General features: G+C 36.7%; 1 protein-coding gene across 1 annotated transcript in view; it reads right to left on the reverse strand.

Annotated features, from left to right (window-relative positions):
• Positions 1-16,930, reverse strand: part of OSTM1 (osteoclastogenesis associated transmembrane protein 1) — a 40,905-nt gene that overhangs the window by 10,058 nt on the left and 13,917 nt on the right. Inside the window, exons 3-4 of the mRNA XM_007078797.2 lie at positions 13,489-13,586; positions 556-723 (exon numbers count right to left, since the gene is read on the reverse strand). Of these exons, the coding sequence (XP_007078859.2) occupies positions 556-723; positions 13,489-13,586 (266 nt within the window). The remainder of the gene's footprint in view (positions 1-555; positions 724-13,488; positions 13,587-16,930) is intronic.

The following is a 16,930-nucleotide window of genomic DNA, read 5'->3' on the forward strand; positions in this document are numbered from 1 at the left end:
GGGTGGCTCAGTCAGTTAAGCGTCTGACTCTTGATTTCGGTTCAAGTCAGGATCTCACAGTTTGTGAGACTGAGCCCAGCGTTGGGCTCTGTGCTGACAGCGCAGAGTCTGCTTGGGATTCTCTCTCCCTCTCTGCCTCTACCCCCCTCAGCTGTTCTCTCTCTGGAAATAAATACATAAGCTTACAAAAAGAAAAAAAAGAAAAAAGAAAAAAGAAACACATAGTAGCAAAACCAGAGACTTCTTGAATCAGCAATAGCACACAAGAAATTGAAATGTAAACATATAACACCCATGCCTCTGAAAATGACACATATTATCAACCTTAAAACACCAAACGTACCAAATTGTCAACTCATTTATGAAGTATTTGATTAATGTTCATTTTAGTTTGACAGATCAGGATATTCTAAAACTCTACTACTTTATAACTAGTTATTTCTGGTTGAAGACAGCATATACAGATTCCAATATACCTCTAAAGGGGATAATACTACTGAAGGCACAATCAACAACACTGCAAAATATGCATCATATCACAAGTAAAGTACTTACTGCATCTTCCACATCAATGCATAAATGTGTTCCAGATTCAGCCTTATTTTCAAGTTCATTCATTTTTTGCATTTCATTGTATAGACTACTCAGAGTTTTGTATGCTTCACGACAGTTTTTGCAAACTTCTGAATAATTCCTTAACTGCATAAGACTGTGTACGCTCACCTAAAACATCAAAGGCACATTTAATACACACAATAAACATTACATCTCTTTTAACATAAGCTATTTGACCTCCTAGCAGACAGGAAACACTATAGCACATTAAAGTACTGAGCTGTGTGATGTTAGACAGGTTACTAAATCACTCTGAGCCTGTTTTATCATCTATAATATATTGCTATCACTACCTGTATTATAGGTCTCAAGGATTAGAGAAGCACGCACATAGCAAAATATTTTCGCACTTTCTAGTTACCCTTAAATTTTGAAAACCACTGCACTAGTCGCTGGTAAGTGAGAACAATAGCTCCGATGCCAAATTACTAATGTCTAAATCCCCCAAATGTCTTAAATCATCTGGTCATTTATATGGCTGCTCTCATCTATCCTACTCTCACAGAATAAACCAAATATGCCATTCCCTGTGCTGACTTCAACACTGAAGTCTGCCTCATTGAGACAGAAGGCACTTTATTAATGCGGAAGGAAAAGGCACCAAAACTACATCCCCACTCAACCCTCTTATGTCAAGGCTTATAATCCAGACCTCTCTAGTCAACAAAAAGGGACTAATGCCAAAGGATTATATAACCTAAAATGAAGGTAGTGGATATAATATGTAAGCTATTATGTTGCTGAATCGCAATCTTTTCCATTTCCGCGACTAACACTTGTCTTTTCAAGAGCAAGTTTGCTAACCAGTCAGTTCACAACTTTGCCTTCTCTTCCCTTATTCATTACCTTGTAGCCTGAAGAAGTGATATTAACTGAATATTGGAATGAAAGAGAAAAGAAACAATTAAAGGAAACTGATGCAGCCCCCACAATGTTACCCCCCCACCATCTATTTGACAGAGAAACTAAGTCTCCCTTTAGTTCTGCCACAAGAACTAGCACATGGCCTGTTTTTCACAGAACAATTGTGCATTTCGCTAAATGTGTTCAATCAAAAATTGAGCACAGAACTTTGATGGTGGAGTATAATTTAGCCATTTATATGAAAATTTAAAATGCATATATCTTTTGACAGAGCAATTTCACTTCTGTTAAAGTCATACAAATACTCAAAAAAGACATGTTTGTAATAGCAAAATACTGAACCAAAAATCTCCATCAACATAGGAACTGACTGAATAAACGGTGGCATAGCCAAACAATAAAAAGACCTACAGTGTTTAAAAGGAATGAGGAAGTGGGATTCTAGAAAGAGGATGATATTAGCACATGCCTTGTGTCCTGACTTCTTCACAAGATTCAAGAAAAGAAAGGTAAATCCAGGCACTTGAATAGCAACTTAAATACAAAGGTATGACATGCAAGTCTCACATCACAGGAAGGTTGTATTGTAATATCAGCTACTATACCAGTCCCAGAGAAACTAACCAGAACCACAGTCTCTTGTGAACCTCTATCCCCTGCAGCCAGCCATCCACTGGGCTCTAGAGATGCAAGAGGCTAGAACAATAGCCCTACCCTGTCTGCAGACCCAGCCAGAAAAAGGAGCCTTTTCACAGCCACCAAGACAGTCCAGGTTTTCAGAGAAGCCACCTGCAAACGCTTACTACCCAAAATGAATCCGGTCTGAAATGTAAACCCATTTTCCCGCCCAAGCACTGAGTGCGGAGCCACTGCCACAGACAATGTCACCAATTAGGCTGCTTCCCTTTTGACCTCAAACTTTTTAGTTGTGTTCTTTCCAGTTTGTCTCTAGGCTCAGGCAGAAGACCCTGAGGGCAAAGCATCTCCAGAGGGGAACTTAAACTACCCCCTGAAGCAATAAGGGCGGCCCTGAGCCTATAAGACACTGCCCATGATTGACTCCAGGACGATGAGGATGATGATCAATTTGACCTTCACTTCCTGCCTGCACTACCCACCCATCTTTGCCCCACATTTTCCTTATGTAAACCTGGAAGTATTTTCAGCACTTTGGAGACAGTCTTTGGGATGCTAGTGGGCTGTCTTCTGGACATTGGCCTCATAGAAATAAATTCCTTTCCTGTTTCATCACCAATCAGTCTCTCTGACTTTGGAATTTGTCAGCAGCAAATGGCCGGCCCTGGTCTGTTTGGGACCCCCGGAGCCAGGTGCTCTTGTACCCCGGCTACACCACTCCTAAGCTGGCTCCCCTCTCCTTTTAAACACATGGGCGCGTGCACACACACCCCCTACCTATGAAACACTGGAGTTCTTTGGGGCCCCTTTATTATCACTATAGCTTCACTCATTCACATTTGGTCTCATGACTTTAAACACCATCTGTACCTGATTTGATGATGGCCAAATCTGTATCTCCAGCTCACACCTCTCCCAAGCTCCAAGTTCACATATAACGTTATTTGACATCTCAACTTAGGTGTTCAATAGCTATTTTGTATTAACTTGCTCAAAACAGAATTCTTAATCCTCAATCCCTTACAACCAGTCTTTCTAGTGGCCCCATCATACTCTCAGATACTCTAGGATAGTCCTGCTTCTTCTTTCCTCTCTGATCAGCCACCACAAATCTCAGGAATTACCCAATCTATCAGCAAGCCCTGTTAGATATACTTGCAAAATATATTCTGAACCAATCTGCATTTCTCCAACATTACAGCCAGGACCCCAGTCCACACCATCTCTCTCTCCTGTGACAGCATCCTAAATAAGTTCCTCCTTTCCGTTCTTGCCCAGGTTCAACTGAGTTTCTCCACAGCGCAGCCAGAGTACTATTTTAACATGCAATTCATATCATGTCACATTCCTGCTTTAAATGGCTTCCCATTGTGCTCAGAATTCAGTCCATATTTCTTCCTTTGTTCTGCACAGCTCTACAAGATTTGGCCTCTGCCTATCTCCCCGTATCTCATTCACATATGCTCACTGTGCTCCAGCCAAACGGGCCTTCTTCTTATTCCTTGCACATACCAAGCTCATTCTCTCTCCCAAGGCCTTTATCCTTGCTTCTAAGGGAAGCATTCTTCCCATGGCTGACTCTATGTCAAAATTTAGATTGTCTCAAAATTCACCTACTCAGAGGTACTCCCTGCCCACCCTCTCTAAAGTAGCACATTACACCCCTTTCCAGGACTCAGTACTCTTAATGATCTCATTTCTTTGTTATTAGTCTTACCCCTACTAGGACATAGTTCAGAAGAACAGAAATCTTAGCTGTATTGTTTACTGCTCTATCCTCAGTGCCCAGAACACTACCTCCTGGCACGTATCAGTGCCAATTAAATATTTGTTGAATGAATAAGTGAGTGCATAGTGCCTGCTTGAGGGAATTTCTGAAAGTCAAGCTATAGAAACCAAACTCTATATGGAGAGAGAGATTTCTTTCAGCCCTCCCAACCCGGTACAACCATCTTATCACACTGACCACATGAGCACATAAGAAAGTAAGATGAGCCTAACACTAGACATAAAAAGAAAACAAAATAAATTTAAAAAAAAAAAGCAAATAAAGTGATTCTAAGTGCAAATTAAACCTAGACATCAGAATAAATGCCCTAATGAAAAAGAATTCATTCAGCATATAGGAGAGAACTTTTAAAAATTAATTACAGCTCCAGGTATGAAATAAATGTCCATGAGTCCATATTGATATAAATAAATAAATGTGGAAGAAGTGGCAAATCTTCCTTACAGAAGATTTCTAAATAATTTAAGCAAACACTCACTCCTCCAGGACTTAGATCTTAATTTCCCCATCCCCATTCTTGTCACTTAGGAACTTGCTTCCAAAGAATAGAATATGGAAAGAGGAAGAAAAAGGTAACTTTGAGTTAAAGAGACCTAGAAAACACTACCCTGTCCAGGTGATCAAGATTAACATAATCAGGGATAAATCATGGTGACAGCACGTACCTCTGACAGGATGTGATGAGAAAGGCACTTCACTTCTGTAGTGTTCTTCCCCAAAACCCATAGTCCCAGTGTAACCATGAAAGAAACATCAGACAAATCCAAACTGGGGGACATTCTATAAAATATGTGGCCAGTACTCCTCACAATTATCAGTCATGAAAAACAGGGAAAGATTGAGAAACTGTCATAGACCACAAGAGCTAAGTGTGGTGTGATGGGAAATAGGTATTTCGCCTTTGTCTCCGGTTCCTGGCACTGGGATATCCCCAGTGATGAGAGTCTTTTGTATGCTAATGCATGACTGGTGGCTGGGCATCCCTACGTAGCTTCAAGCTAAAGGCTGGTCACCAGAAAGACCAAAGCATGATTGGGTGTTGGAACTTTTAGCCCCACCTCTGACCTCTGAGGAGGGGAGAGGAGCTGGAGACTGAGTTAATCACCAGTAGCTGAGGTAATTAATCATGCCTACATAATGAAACCTACACACACACACACACACACACACACACACACACCCCTCAATGTTACAAGAGCTTGCTTCTGGGTTGGTGCATACAGCGATGTGCTGGAAGAGTGGTATCCCCAGCAGGGCATGGTAGCCCTGCACACACACCCCTCCCTCACACCTTCACCTACACATCTCTTCCTCTTGGGCTATTTCTGACTTGTATCCTCTGTAATAATCAGTAAACATAAGTAAAAAGTGTACCTGAGTTCTGTGAGTCATTTAGCAAATTACTGAACTTGAAAGGGGGCAAGTTGTGGGAACCCCTTGACTTTGTAGCCAAGTCGAACGCAAGGGTAGGTAACCTGGGCACTTTGTGATGGGCATCTGAAATAAGGGCTTCTTGTGAGACTGAGCCCTTAAATCTGTGGAGTCTGACATTAATTCCAGGTAGTTAGTATCAAAATCGAATTGTAGGACACCTAGTTGGTGTCAGAGAATCAGAGAATTAGTTGTTGGTGTGGGAAAATCACTACACACTGGACATCAGAAGCGTCGTGAGTAAAACTAACTCACTTAAGGAAACAGAACAACTAAATGCAATCTGGAAATCAGGATGGAGAAGGAAGGACTTTACTGGAGAAACTAGCGAACACAAACTCTAGTTTAGTTAGTGGTAATGCACCAATGTTGGTTTTTCAGTTGTGACAAATGTACTATAACAATAGTAGATGTTAACAGAGTGGAAACTGAATGAGGGGCATATGGGAACATTCTGTACTATCTTTGTAATTTTGTTCTAAATCTACTATTATTCTAAAATTAAAACTTGAAAACTCTTTAAAAAGCAAATAATATGTCATCATATCTACAACTTATTTTTTTCCAACTTAATTTAAAATGCTTCAGCAAAAAAACTAAACATATCTGCACGTATATAAAGCAAATATGACAAAAAGTTGGTAATTGTTGAATCTAGATGATATGAGTCTTCATTGTAACACTCTTTCAACTTTTCTGTGAGTTTTAAATCTTTTCATAAGAAAAAGACTAAAAAAATAATGCATATCATTTGTCACATTTATCTGCAAAGATCTGAGATAAAATAAAATCAGCCTGCCTCTTGAAAAAAATAGAAGTCCTGAAAGGTAAAAGAGACTATATTAAAAATAATTGCTTTAAACTAGTATATACTTAGTAAAAGTGAGAGACTAAATATATGTGTAAAGAGATATTTACAAATAATCTGGCATTTGATTTCTTTCATCTGTATTTCCCAATGTTTACCTACAATAGAATAAAGCAAATAACATAGCTTATTCTTGAAACAGTAAGAAAAACAGCACCTATTAGAGCAATAAAAATTCTTGAAAATTAAAAAATACCTCACAACAGAAGAAATTAATATAGAAGCAGTGAAAAGTAGAATGCAACACTGAGGATATAATTAGTGATTCAGACAAGGACCTCTCCTAGAACACAAAAAGAAAAGCCAGAGAGAGAGAGAGAGAGAGAGAGGGAGGGAGAGAACGGGAGAAAGTGAGAAAACTTACTTAAGAGAAAGAAGATAAGGGGCATGGAGGAACCAGACCCAAAAGATTCAGTATATCTGTAATAGGACTATTATAAGGAGAGAAAGGGCCAGATAGGGCAAAGTAAAAGAAAAACTAAGTAAAAATTACCTATAAATGAAAACAATTCAAACTGGCATTGATTTCTATCTGAAACACTAAAGATAAAGGAGAATAATTCATAGAGAACTGAGAAAAAAGAATTATGATTCTAGAATCGTAAACCTAGCCAAGCTATTACTCACATGTAAGGGAAACAAATGGACATTTTCAGACATGCAAACATTTAGAAAGTACATCTCCCATATCCTTCTAACACAATATATAAAGTAGTAGTCTAGTCGAACATCAAAACTCAAAAAAAAGGGAAAGATATAGAAAGGCCTGGAAAAGATAGCAAGCACAGAAACAGTAAAATATGAATAACTGCTAATAGAATGGTTATTGGGGCAGGTAAGGGGTTTTGAAAAAGATATATTTCAAATTTAATAAAAATGAGTTTTAAATTGCAGAGTATTTATATAAATTATGGGATATGGGATTCTATCTTGATCTAGGAAGACTAACTATTGTGATAGAGAACTACAAATTCAAATATACTTCTTTAAAAAGTTAAAGAAAAACACTATGATGGCAGAATAGGATATATGAAATTTAAATTACAAATAGAGAAAAAGAAGTTGAGAAACAGGTCATTCCAATAAAAGTCAAGAAAAAGGAAAAAAACCCCAGAAAATAGAAAAATGGGTGGCAGGAATTAGACCTAAAATAATAGCACAATACATGTGAATTGGTCAAATTCCTCTATTAAAGACAGACTCTATATCAAATACAAAATAAAATCCATACATACATGCTACTTATATCAGAAATATTTCTTAATTATATAAAAAAGATTAAAAATGAAGAAATAAACAGAGATATAGGAAACATGCAAATAAAAAACAACAGGGGTGGCAACATTAGTGTTAAAGTAGAATTCAAGGCAAAAGCATTCAGTTGGATAAAGATAAATATCTTACATAAATATTTTATATATTTATAACAAAAATACAATCTAAAAAGACATCAAACTCATAAACCTTTATAATCCCTACAACACAGCAACAAAATAATAAAATTAATACTTTCACAAGCACAAGGTAAATTCATCCAAAATAAAAGCACATGTAGAAACTTAGGGATAGCATACATAGACAGATAGAAATTTAAGTAACAGAACCTGCCTGAGTTTCAGCAGGGCACTTGGTCACCTAGCTAGATATGGTTATTGACTACATTCTTATCAATGAGACAAAAACATAAATGACACAGGAATTCCTGTGAAACTTCCTGAAAAGGAAACTCCTTGCCCTTCACTTTCTTTCTTTTGCCATTCTCACAGGATTAAATGGGGTCCTGGCTGAAAGCCTCCTAAAACAACTCCTTAAACGAGGGGGGAGCACAAAGGGACAAGAAACATAGGTCCCAGAATCACCCTGTGGAATACAGCTGCCTATCGTCTACCTGTGGACCATTTCATTCTCTTATTTGTGATAGTTATTTGAGGTCTCTGTTATGGCACCTTTGCTTATATTCTTCATAATATACTAACAAATTTGACCTAAAAGTAAATAAACAAATAAGTAAAAAAAATCACTTTGCATCCTATACACACATTCTTTTCAAATGCCCATAAAACATTTTTTAAAGGTTTTTAATAACTGATTATTACATCACAAAGATATCTCAATTAGTTCCAAAATGTACATAGGCTATACTTACTGGTCACAATTTTAATGAAACTTGAGATGTACAAATGCAAATAAACCAAAGAAATCACGTCACTCCTATTAAAAAAAATAATTTTTTTTTAACGTTTATTTATTTTTGAGACAGAGAGAGACAGAGAGAGAGGGAGACACAGAATCTGAAACAGGCTCCAGGCTCTGAGTGGTCAGCACAGAGCTCGACGCGGGGCTCGAACTCACAGACCGTGAGATCATGACCTGAGCCGAAGTCGGACGTTTAACCGACCGAGACACCCAGGCGCCCCCCAAAAAATAATCTTCCAAAGAACTCTTAAGTCAAAGAACAAATCAAAACTAAAATTAGAAATTTAGAAATAAAAAGCAAATACAATGCCTTTATATGAGAATCTTATTATTGGAAAGACCAAAGTTATAAACTTACAATCTGCAAATTATTTTATTGTTGAGCAAAAAAAAAGCTAGAAATACATTGACCATTCAATTCAAAGAACTAGAAAAATGACAAAATTAACCAGAAAATATAGGAGGAACTAATAAATGCAAAAGCAAAAATAAACACATTAAAAAAAAACAAAACCAGAAACCAATAAATAAAACCAAACACAGGTTTTCAGAATGATCAACAAAAATGAACATACCTTTAACAAGCCTAAAGAAAACTCAAGGGGAAAACGCACAAAACAGCATTTGGAATAAGAAAGGGAATGTAGCTATATATATGATAGAAATTTTAAGGAGTAATCTGTTACTAAATGCAACATGTTATCCTGGAATGGATCCTTAAACAGAAAAAAGGACATTAGTGGGAAAAATGGTGAAATCAATAAAGTCTGGCATTTAGTTAATAGCTATGTACCAACATTGATTTCTTAGTTTTGACAAATATACCATGGTAACATAGGGTTAACATTTGGGGAAACTGGGTCAGGAATATACAGGAATTCTTTGCATTACCGATGCAACTTTTCTGTAAATCTAAAATCATTCCAAAATAAAACATTTTAAAAGAAAGTAACCACCGAAAATCTGGAGCGGGGGAAGAAAAGATATCATTCACAATGGCACCAAAAATAATATAATACCTTGGAATAAACTTCCGAAATGTATAACACCTATATGAAATTTAAATAAATCAGTAAAACTACTAGAGGGCATGAAAAAAATAGAGAATAAAGGTGGTTGCCAGAGGCTAGAGGAGGAAGACATGGAGAATCATTGCTTAATGGGTACAGACCTGCAGTTCGAAAAACTTCTAGAGATGGTTGGTGGTGATATTTGCACAACAATGTGAGTGTACACTTAAAAATGGTAACATGGTAAATTTTATATTCTATTTTACCATAATAAAAAAAATAGATAATATACCATATTCCTAGATAGGAAAGCTCAGTACCATAAACATGTCAATTCTTTCCAAGTGATGAATCTAAAATGTAATGTAATTGTAATAAAATCACAAAATGATTGATTTTTTTAACTTGGTTCTATAATTCATTTCATGGATTTATTTAGCTAACTGGGACAGTTCAGAAGCCATCAGGAAAAACTAATGACCTATGCCTCGCATCTCACACCAAAATAAATTTCAGCTAGAGATAAGATGTTTTAAACACAGAAAATGAAACCATACAATTACTAAATCACAGCAATTTAAAAAATTATCTCAAAAGTGGGAAAATCCTTCTAATGTGACATCAAGTCTACAAGCTATTACAATTTTTTGATAAATCTGATAATATAAAAATTAAAATTTTCTTTGTAACAAAAAGGAAAACACAATAAAAAAAAAACCAACAAACTAGGATAAAACATTTGCAACTAACATCCCAGCAAAATGCTAATTTTCCTAAAACATTCATCAGAACACTAGTCTCTTAAACCAAAGAGTAACTAACTGGTCAAATAGACTTGGTAAACACTGTACACAAAAATTACCATTTGGTCAACATAGTATTGGAAGCCTTAGCCTCTGCAATCAGACAACACAAAGAAATAAAAGGCATCCAAATCGGCCAGGAGGAGGGCAAACTTTCACTCTTCGCAGATGACATGATACTCTATATGGAAAACCCAAACGATCCACCAAAAAATTGCTAGAACTGATTCGTGAATTCAGCAAAGTTTCAGGATATAAAATCAATGCACAGAAATCGGTTGCATTCCTATTCACCAACAATGAAGCAACAGAAAGAGAAATCAAGGAATCAATCCCATTTACAGTTGCACCAAAAACCATAAAAACCTAGGAATAAATCTAACCAAAGAGGTGAAAAATCTATACTCTGAAAACTATAGAAAGCTTATGAAAGAAACTGAAGAAGACACAAAAAAATTAAAAAAGATTCCATGCTCCTGGATAGAAAGAACAAATATTGTTAAAATGTCAATACTACCCAAAGCAATCTACATATTCAATGCAATCACTATCAAAATAACAACAGCATTCTTCATAGAGCTAGAACAAACAATCCCAAAATTTGTATGGAACCAGAAAAGACCCCGAATAACCAAAGCGATCTTGAAAAAGAAAACCAAAGCAGGAGGCATCACAATCCCAGACTTCAAGCTATACTACAAAGCTGTCATCATCAAGACAGTATGGTATTGGCACAAGAACAGACACTCAGATCAACGGAACAGAATACAGAACCCAGAAATGGACCCACAAATGTATGGCCAACTAATCTTTGACAAAGCAGGAAAGAATATCCAATGGAATAAAAACAGTCTCTTCAGCAAGTGGTGCTGGGAAAACTGGACAGCAACATGCAGAAGAATGAACCTGGACCGCTTTCTTACACCATACACAAAAATAAACTTAAAATGGATGAAAGACCTAAATGTAAGACAGGTAGCCATCCAAATACTCGAGGAGAAAGCAGGCAAAAACCTCTTTGATCTTGGCCGCAGCAACTTCTTACTCAACATGTCTCTGGAGGCAAGGGAAACAAAAGCAAATAAAACTACCAGGACCTCATCAAAATAAAAAGCTTCTGCACAGCAAAGGAAACAATCAGCAAAACTAAAAGGCAACTGACAGAATGGGAGAAGATATCTGCAAATGACATATCAGATAAAGGGTTAGTATCCAAAATCTATAAAGAATTTATCAAACTCAATACCCAAAAAACAGACAATCCAGTGAAGAAATGGGCAAAGGACATGAATAGACACTTCTCCAAAGGAGACATCCAGATGGCTAACAGACACATGAAAAAATGCTCAACATCACTCATCATCAGGGAAATACAAAGCAAAACCACAATGAGATACCACCTTACACCTGTCAGAATGGCTAACATTAACAACTCAGGCAACAACAGATGCTGGCGAGGATGCGAAGAAAGAGGATCTCTTTTGCATTGTTGGTGGGAATGCAAGCTGATGCAGCTACTCTGAAAAACAGGATGGAGGTTCCTCAAAAAATTAAAAATAGAACTACCCTACGACCCAGCAATTGCACTACTAGGTATGTATCCAAGGGATACAGGTGTGCTGTTTCGAAGAGACATATGCACCCCAATGTTTATAGCAGTACTATCAACAATAGCCAAAGTATGGAAAGAGCCCAAATGTCCATCGATGGATGAATGGATAAAGAAGATGTGGTATATATATACAATCGAGTATTACCCAGCAATCAAAAAGAATGAAATCTTGCCACTTGCAACTACATGGATGGAACTAGAGGGTATTATGCTAAGCAAAATTAGTCAGTCAGAGAAAGACAAATATCATATGACTTCACTCATAAGAGGACTTTAAGAGACAAAACAGATGAACATAAGGCAAGGGAAACAAAATATGAAAACAGGGAGGGGGACAAAACATAAGAGACTCTGAAATGTGGAGAACAAACAGGGGGTTACTGGAGGGGTTGTGGGAGGGGGGATGGGCTAAATGGGTAAGGGGCATTAAGGAATCTACTCCTGAAATCATTGTTGCACTATATGCTAATTTGGATGTAAATTAAAAAAAATAAAATTAAAAAAAATTACCATTTGGAATTCTACAACATACATTAATTAGTCCACTAACGTTCTAAAGTCCTGTAGTAAAGCATTTCCCAACCTTATTAGAACACTCACTAAACCTTTTTTTATAGGCCATGTATTAATCACACTTTGCAGAATATATTTTGGGAACTGCTTATCTAATAGTTCTTATTCTCATGGAAATTCATAATTCTGTGTTATCACATTTATTAAAGAGGAATCATATATACCTATATACTAAACATGTTTACATCTATTTGTGGGGATTACTTACCTGCTAAGCAAATTTCAAACCTAGGATTTTATCAGAGTTCTAACGTCACCCCTTACCACCACAAGGAAAGTTCCAATACCAACAGTCAAGGGTCAGAGGTGGAGAAAACAAAACCAATAAGGGCAGGTTTCTTCTTTTTTTTAATATTTTATTTTTTGGGGCACCTGGGTAGCTCAGTCAGTTAAGCTTCCGATTCTTGAGTTCAGCTAAGATCATGTTCTCACCGTCATGAGATCAAGCTCCCCATCGCTTGCTCTCTCAAAAAAAAAAAAGTAAGTACTCTCTATACCCAATGTGGGGCTTGAATTCACAACCCTGAGATCAAGAGTCACAAGCTCTAGCAACCCAGCCAGGAGCCCTAAGGGTAGGTTTCTTAAAGGGTACCTTTTACATTATAATTCAATATTCAAAGCTACTTTACTAAACAGTGCCTTTAAAAGTAGGTAAAATATATTTCAGCAAATATTAAGGCAAAGAATAAGCTGCCTGTAGACAGAATCATATACTGCATTACATAATACCTTTTGCATAAACAAAGTCAAGGTAAATTACTGTCAGAACAACATCGTGTTTTTATTAAACAATGACAGACCTAAGTTATTGTGTTCCATACTCAGTGTCTCATTGGATCTTCACTACAAAATACTTGAAGGCAGGCAGGATAAATTTTGCTGTTCCCACCTTACAAGTAAGAAAACTAAAGTTTTGATGATTTGCCTAAAGGCTAGTAATGTAAGAATTTAGCAGATATCCAGGTCCACTTACTCTTCTACATTGTATGTCTAGATAAATATCAATAATTAATGGTAAAACATTTTTAAAATTATTTATTACTCATTTGTACAAGGCATCATTTTAATTTCAAGTATCATATATAAAATACCTGAAGGTTATGCTCAAAGCAGGTCAAAGTGTGATTAAATAGACTGAGGAAATATAGCGTGCTATTTGACAATTCTTCACTTGTGTTCGTTAAACAATCTGTCAAACAAACAAAAACGTATATTAATATATCTCAAGCAACAATTACAAACTGTCATTTATCTCTCAAGCTATCATCTTCTGTTTCAAACTATAGTAATTCTTTATTCAAACAAGCATTATGTGTTCCACATACATGAAGCTTACCCCTTTTAGTTTCTAAAAGATATTTTTTCATATCATAAACATTTTCACAAAAATCTTAATCACATATTCTCCTCTCTCTATAAAAACAATATACCAGAGCAACTGTAGCTTAGTTGGTTAAGTGTCTGACTCTTGGTTTTGGCTCAGGTCATGATCTCACGGTTTCGTGGGTTGGAGCCCTACATCAGGCTCTGTGCTGACAGCACTGCAGAGCCTGCTTGGGATTCTCTCTCTCCCTCTCTCTGCCCCACCCCCCACCCACACTGTCTCTTTTTCAAAATAAATAAACTTTAAAAATTAAAAAAAAAAAAACACTACATCAAATAAAATTTAAATTGATTTTTGATATGTTACAAAGTCTTAATCGTGAACATCAGTTATCAAATACTGACTTAAGCGCACTTAGTGCTGTGTAGGCATAAAGACTGTGTATCCTACATTCATTTAATCTAAATTCATATGCTTTTTGATCCTGTTTTGTGCCAAATACAGTAGTTCTGTGTCTCTTCCATCTTCACTAGTGAGTCATTTACTGCATCTAACAGGATCAACCTTTTAAAATTTGCTCTTTTGGACTGGATATTGTATGTAAGCAATGAATCACAGGAATCTACCCCCAAAACCAAGAGCACACTGTATACAGTGTATGTTAGCCACCTTGACAATAAATTATATTTAAAAATAAATAAATAAAATTTTGAACAATAAAATAAAATAATATAAAAAATAAAATAAACTTTGTTCTTTTGGAGCACCTGGGTGGCTCAGTTGAGTCATGTTGAGCACCTGACTCTTGATTTCGGCTCAGGTCATGGTCTCAAGATTTGTATGATCGAGCCATGTGTCAGGCTCTGAGCTGGCAGCACAAAGCATGCTTGGGATTCTCTCTCTACCTCTCTGTATGCCCCTGCCCTGCTCATGCACACATGCTCTCTCTCTCAAAATAAATAAACACTTAAAAATAAATAAACCTTAAAAATAAATACATAAATAAATAAATTTGGTCTTTCAAATCTATTGTGAGTTATGGGAACAGAGAAACTAGCTGGTAAGAATTTTGCCTAAAAAATACTGATAAAGGGGCTTCAAGTAAAGTCTGGAAACAAAGATAATTATTTTACGTGTTTTTTTTAAATCTAAAATAAATGATATTCCTCTGTAACTTAATACTCTTACTTAACATTAGCTCGAGTTCATTCCTTTCGCTTTCCATGTATCTAGGTTGTAGGTTTGAGTGCCTGGCTCTATATCCTGAAACTTGTGGCCAGCCATTTCAATCTCACTCTCTGAGAATCCTTGCCCTCTTTACATTCCACACACTCACAAACATTTCCAACCCTAGACAACCTCCGTTTACTTCCTCTACTCCCAATTCTGTCTTGTAGCACACTATTATAGAAAATCTTAAGGTTATATTAAGGGGCTCAATTCTAAATTCTAGTCATAGGGCCACAAAAACTTCTTATAGGCACCCTACCAATTATTCTACAAGGGATGTTCCAAATATTTTCTATTCTCTAGTACCTACTCCATGCTACTCTTGTCCTCCTTGATTTCAACTGATAGCTATATATTATACCCACTCAGGGCCATCTAATATGATGTCTCTCAACTGAGAGTGGAGAGACAGGATAGGAAGCTATTGCAATTATCCAGCAGGTAGCAATGCAAACAGAAAGAATTCAATGGTTAAGAGATAAACTGAACAGGTAGTGAAGGGTACTGGAATACAGTCACCTCAAAATATGCCTCTGGGGCATATAGATTATTTTGAGCTAAAGGTCACTGATAACCAACAGAAGCAGGAAAAAAAGCTCTAAAAACAGGGAACATGTTTTGTTTTATGAATGAAATTTACATTTGGAGGGAAATTTCCATTTGTAAAATGTCTCCCTCAGGGTGTAAGGAAGAGGAGGACTCTTAACAACACTTACCAATGCAGAAGGCTCTGATGTAAATCTGCATTAATAACCTGGTTTACCATACCTTTTCTGGTTCTCAGAACTTGCCTCCTCCACTCAGAAGTCCGAAACCTGTTTTCTTTTGATTAACCTAACATGATATAGAAGCCCAAATTCTAACCATCCCTTTGGATTACTTCCATATGTTACTCCCATTATGGGTGTTCCCATGTGTCCATGTGCAAAACACATGTTAATAAACCCTTGTTTTTCTCTTCTTAACGTGTTCTCACCTGATCTAATCTACAAAGTTCTAGCAAGAGAACTTAAAATGGGAAAAGAGGTTTTTTCGCTCCCCTACAAGAGACACTAGTGTATCACACACTATGATATATGTACTGTAATTCTTATAATATTAAGAGGCAAGCACTATCATTATCTCCATTTTCTAAATAAGGAACAGAGGTTTAGAGGAATTAAGGAAGTTGTCTATGGCTACGAAACTGGTAAGTAACGACCTGAAATTTCTACTCAGTCTGATTCCTGAGACTGCATTTTCAAATACTGTGAAATTAATAAAATATTCACATCTACATTCTAAACCACTAAAGTTCAATACTGGGAATCAACAAATACAGGCCACTGCTCCTCCTTGCATAAGGAATAGATATCTTACACCACGCAGGGATTCAGGCAGTGACTACCAACTGATCAGTTTAGGCAACTGTGATGAACAGTAAATCTGCTGAACAGGGCAGCAACCAGCACTCTAAAAAACTCCTTTGTGCAAATTAGAAAAACATCCCCTCTGGGCAGATAGATTACAAAATGGCACACTCCTGCCTCCAGAAGCTGAGCTGGAATTAAGCCCCATTTGCCTCCTCATCCCCTAGTGCAGGGCTTGGTGTGCACCTGGTATACATGAGGCCCTGCTACTGAACCTAATCCTGGAGTCTTTGCCTCTCTGAACTCCTACACTCTACATTCTCTGCATCTTTATCTTCTCAAGAATGTAAGCCCCATTCTGACTGTTCACCTTATCATTTAAAAATCTGAGGGATCCCTTCACAAATTAGGAAACAGCCAGAGAAATAAAGTAATATACTGAAGATCATACATCGAGTTAGCAAGGCACTGCGATACAAAATATTCTTTCAAACTTTTAATTAAGCATTCTCTTAATTATACCACTCTTTCTTTACTACTTAAAAATGTTACTCCATCTGTCAGCTTTCAAAAGGTTCACACACTAAATTCTTTTTTAAACAAATATAATTTAAACCTCTCTTAATCCTG

The sequence above is a fragment of the Panthera tigris genome, chromosome B2, assembly GCF_018350195.1.
Source record: "Panthera tigris isolate Pti1 chromosome B2, P.tigris_Pti1_mat1.1, whole genome shotgun sequence".
Lineage (NCBI taxonomy): Eukaryota > Metazoa > Chordata > Mammalia > Carnivora > Felidae > Panthera > Panthera tigris.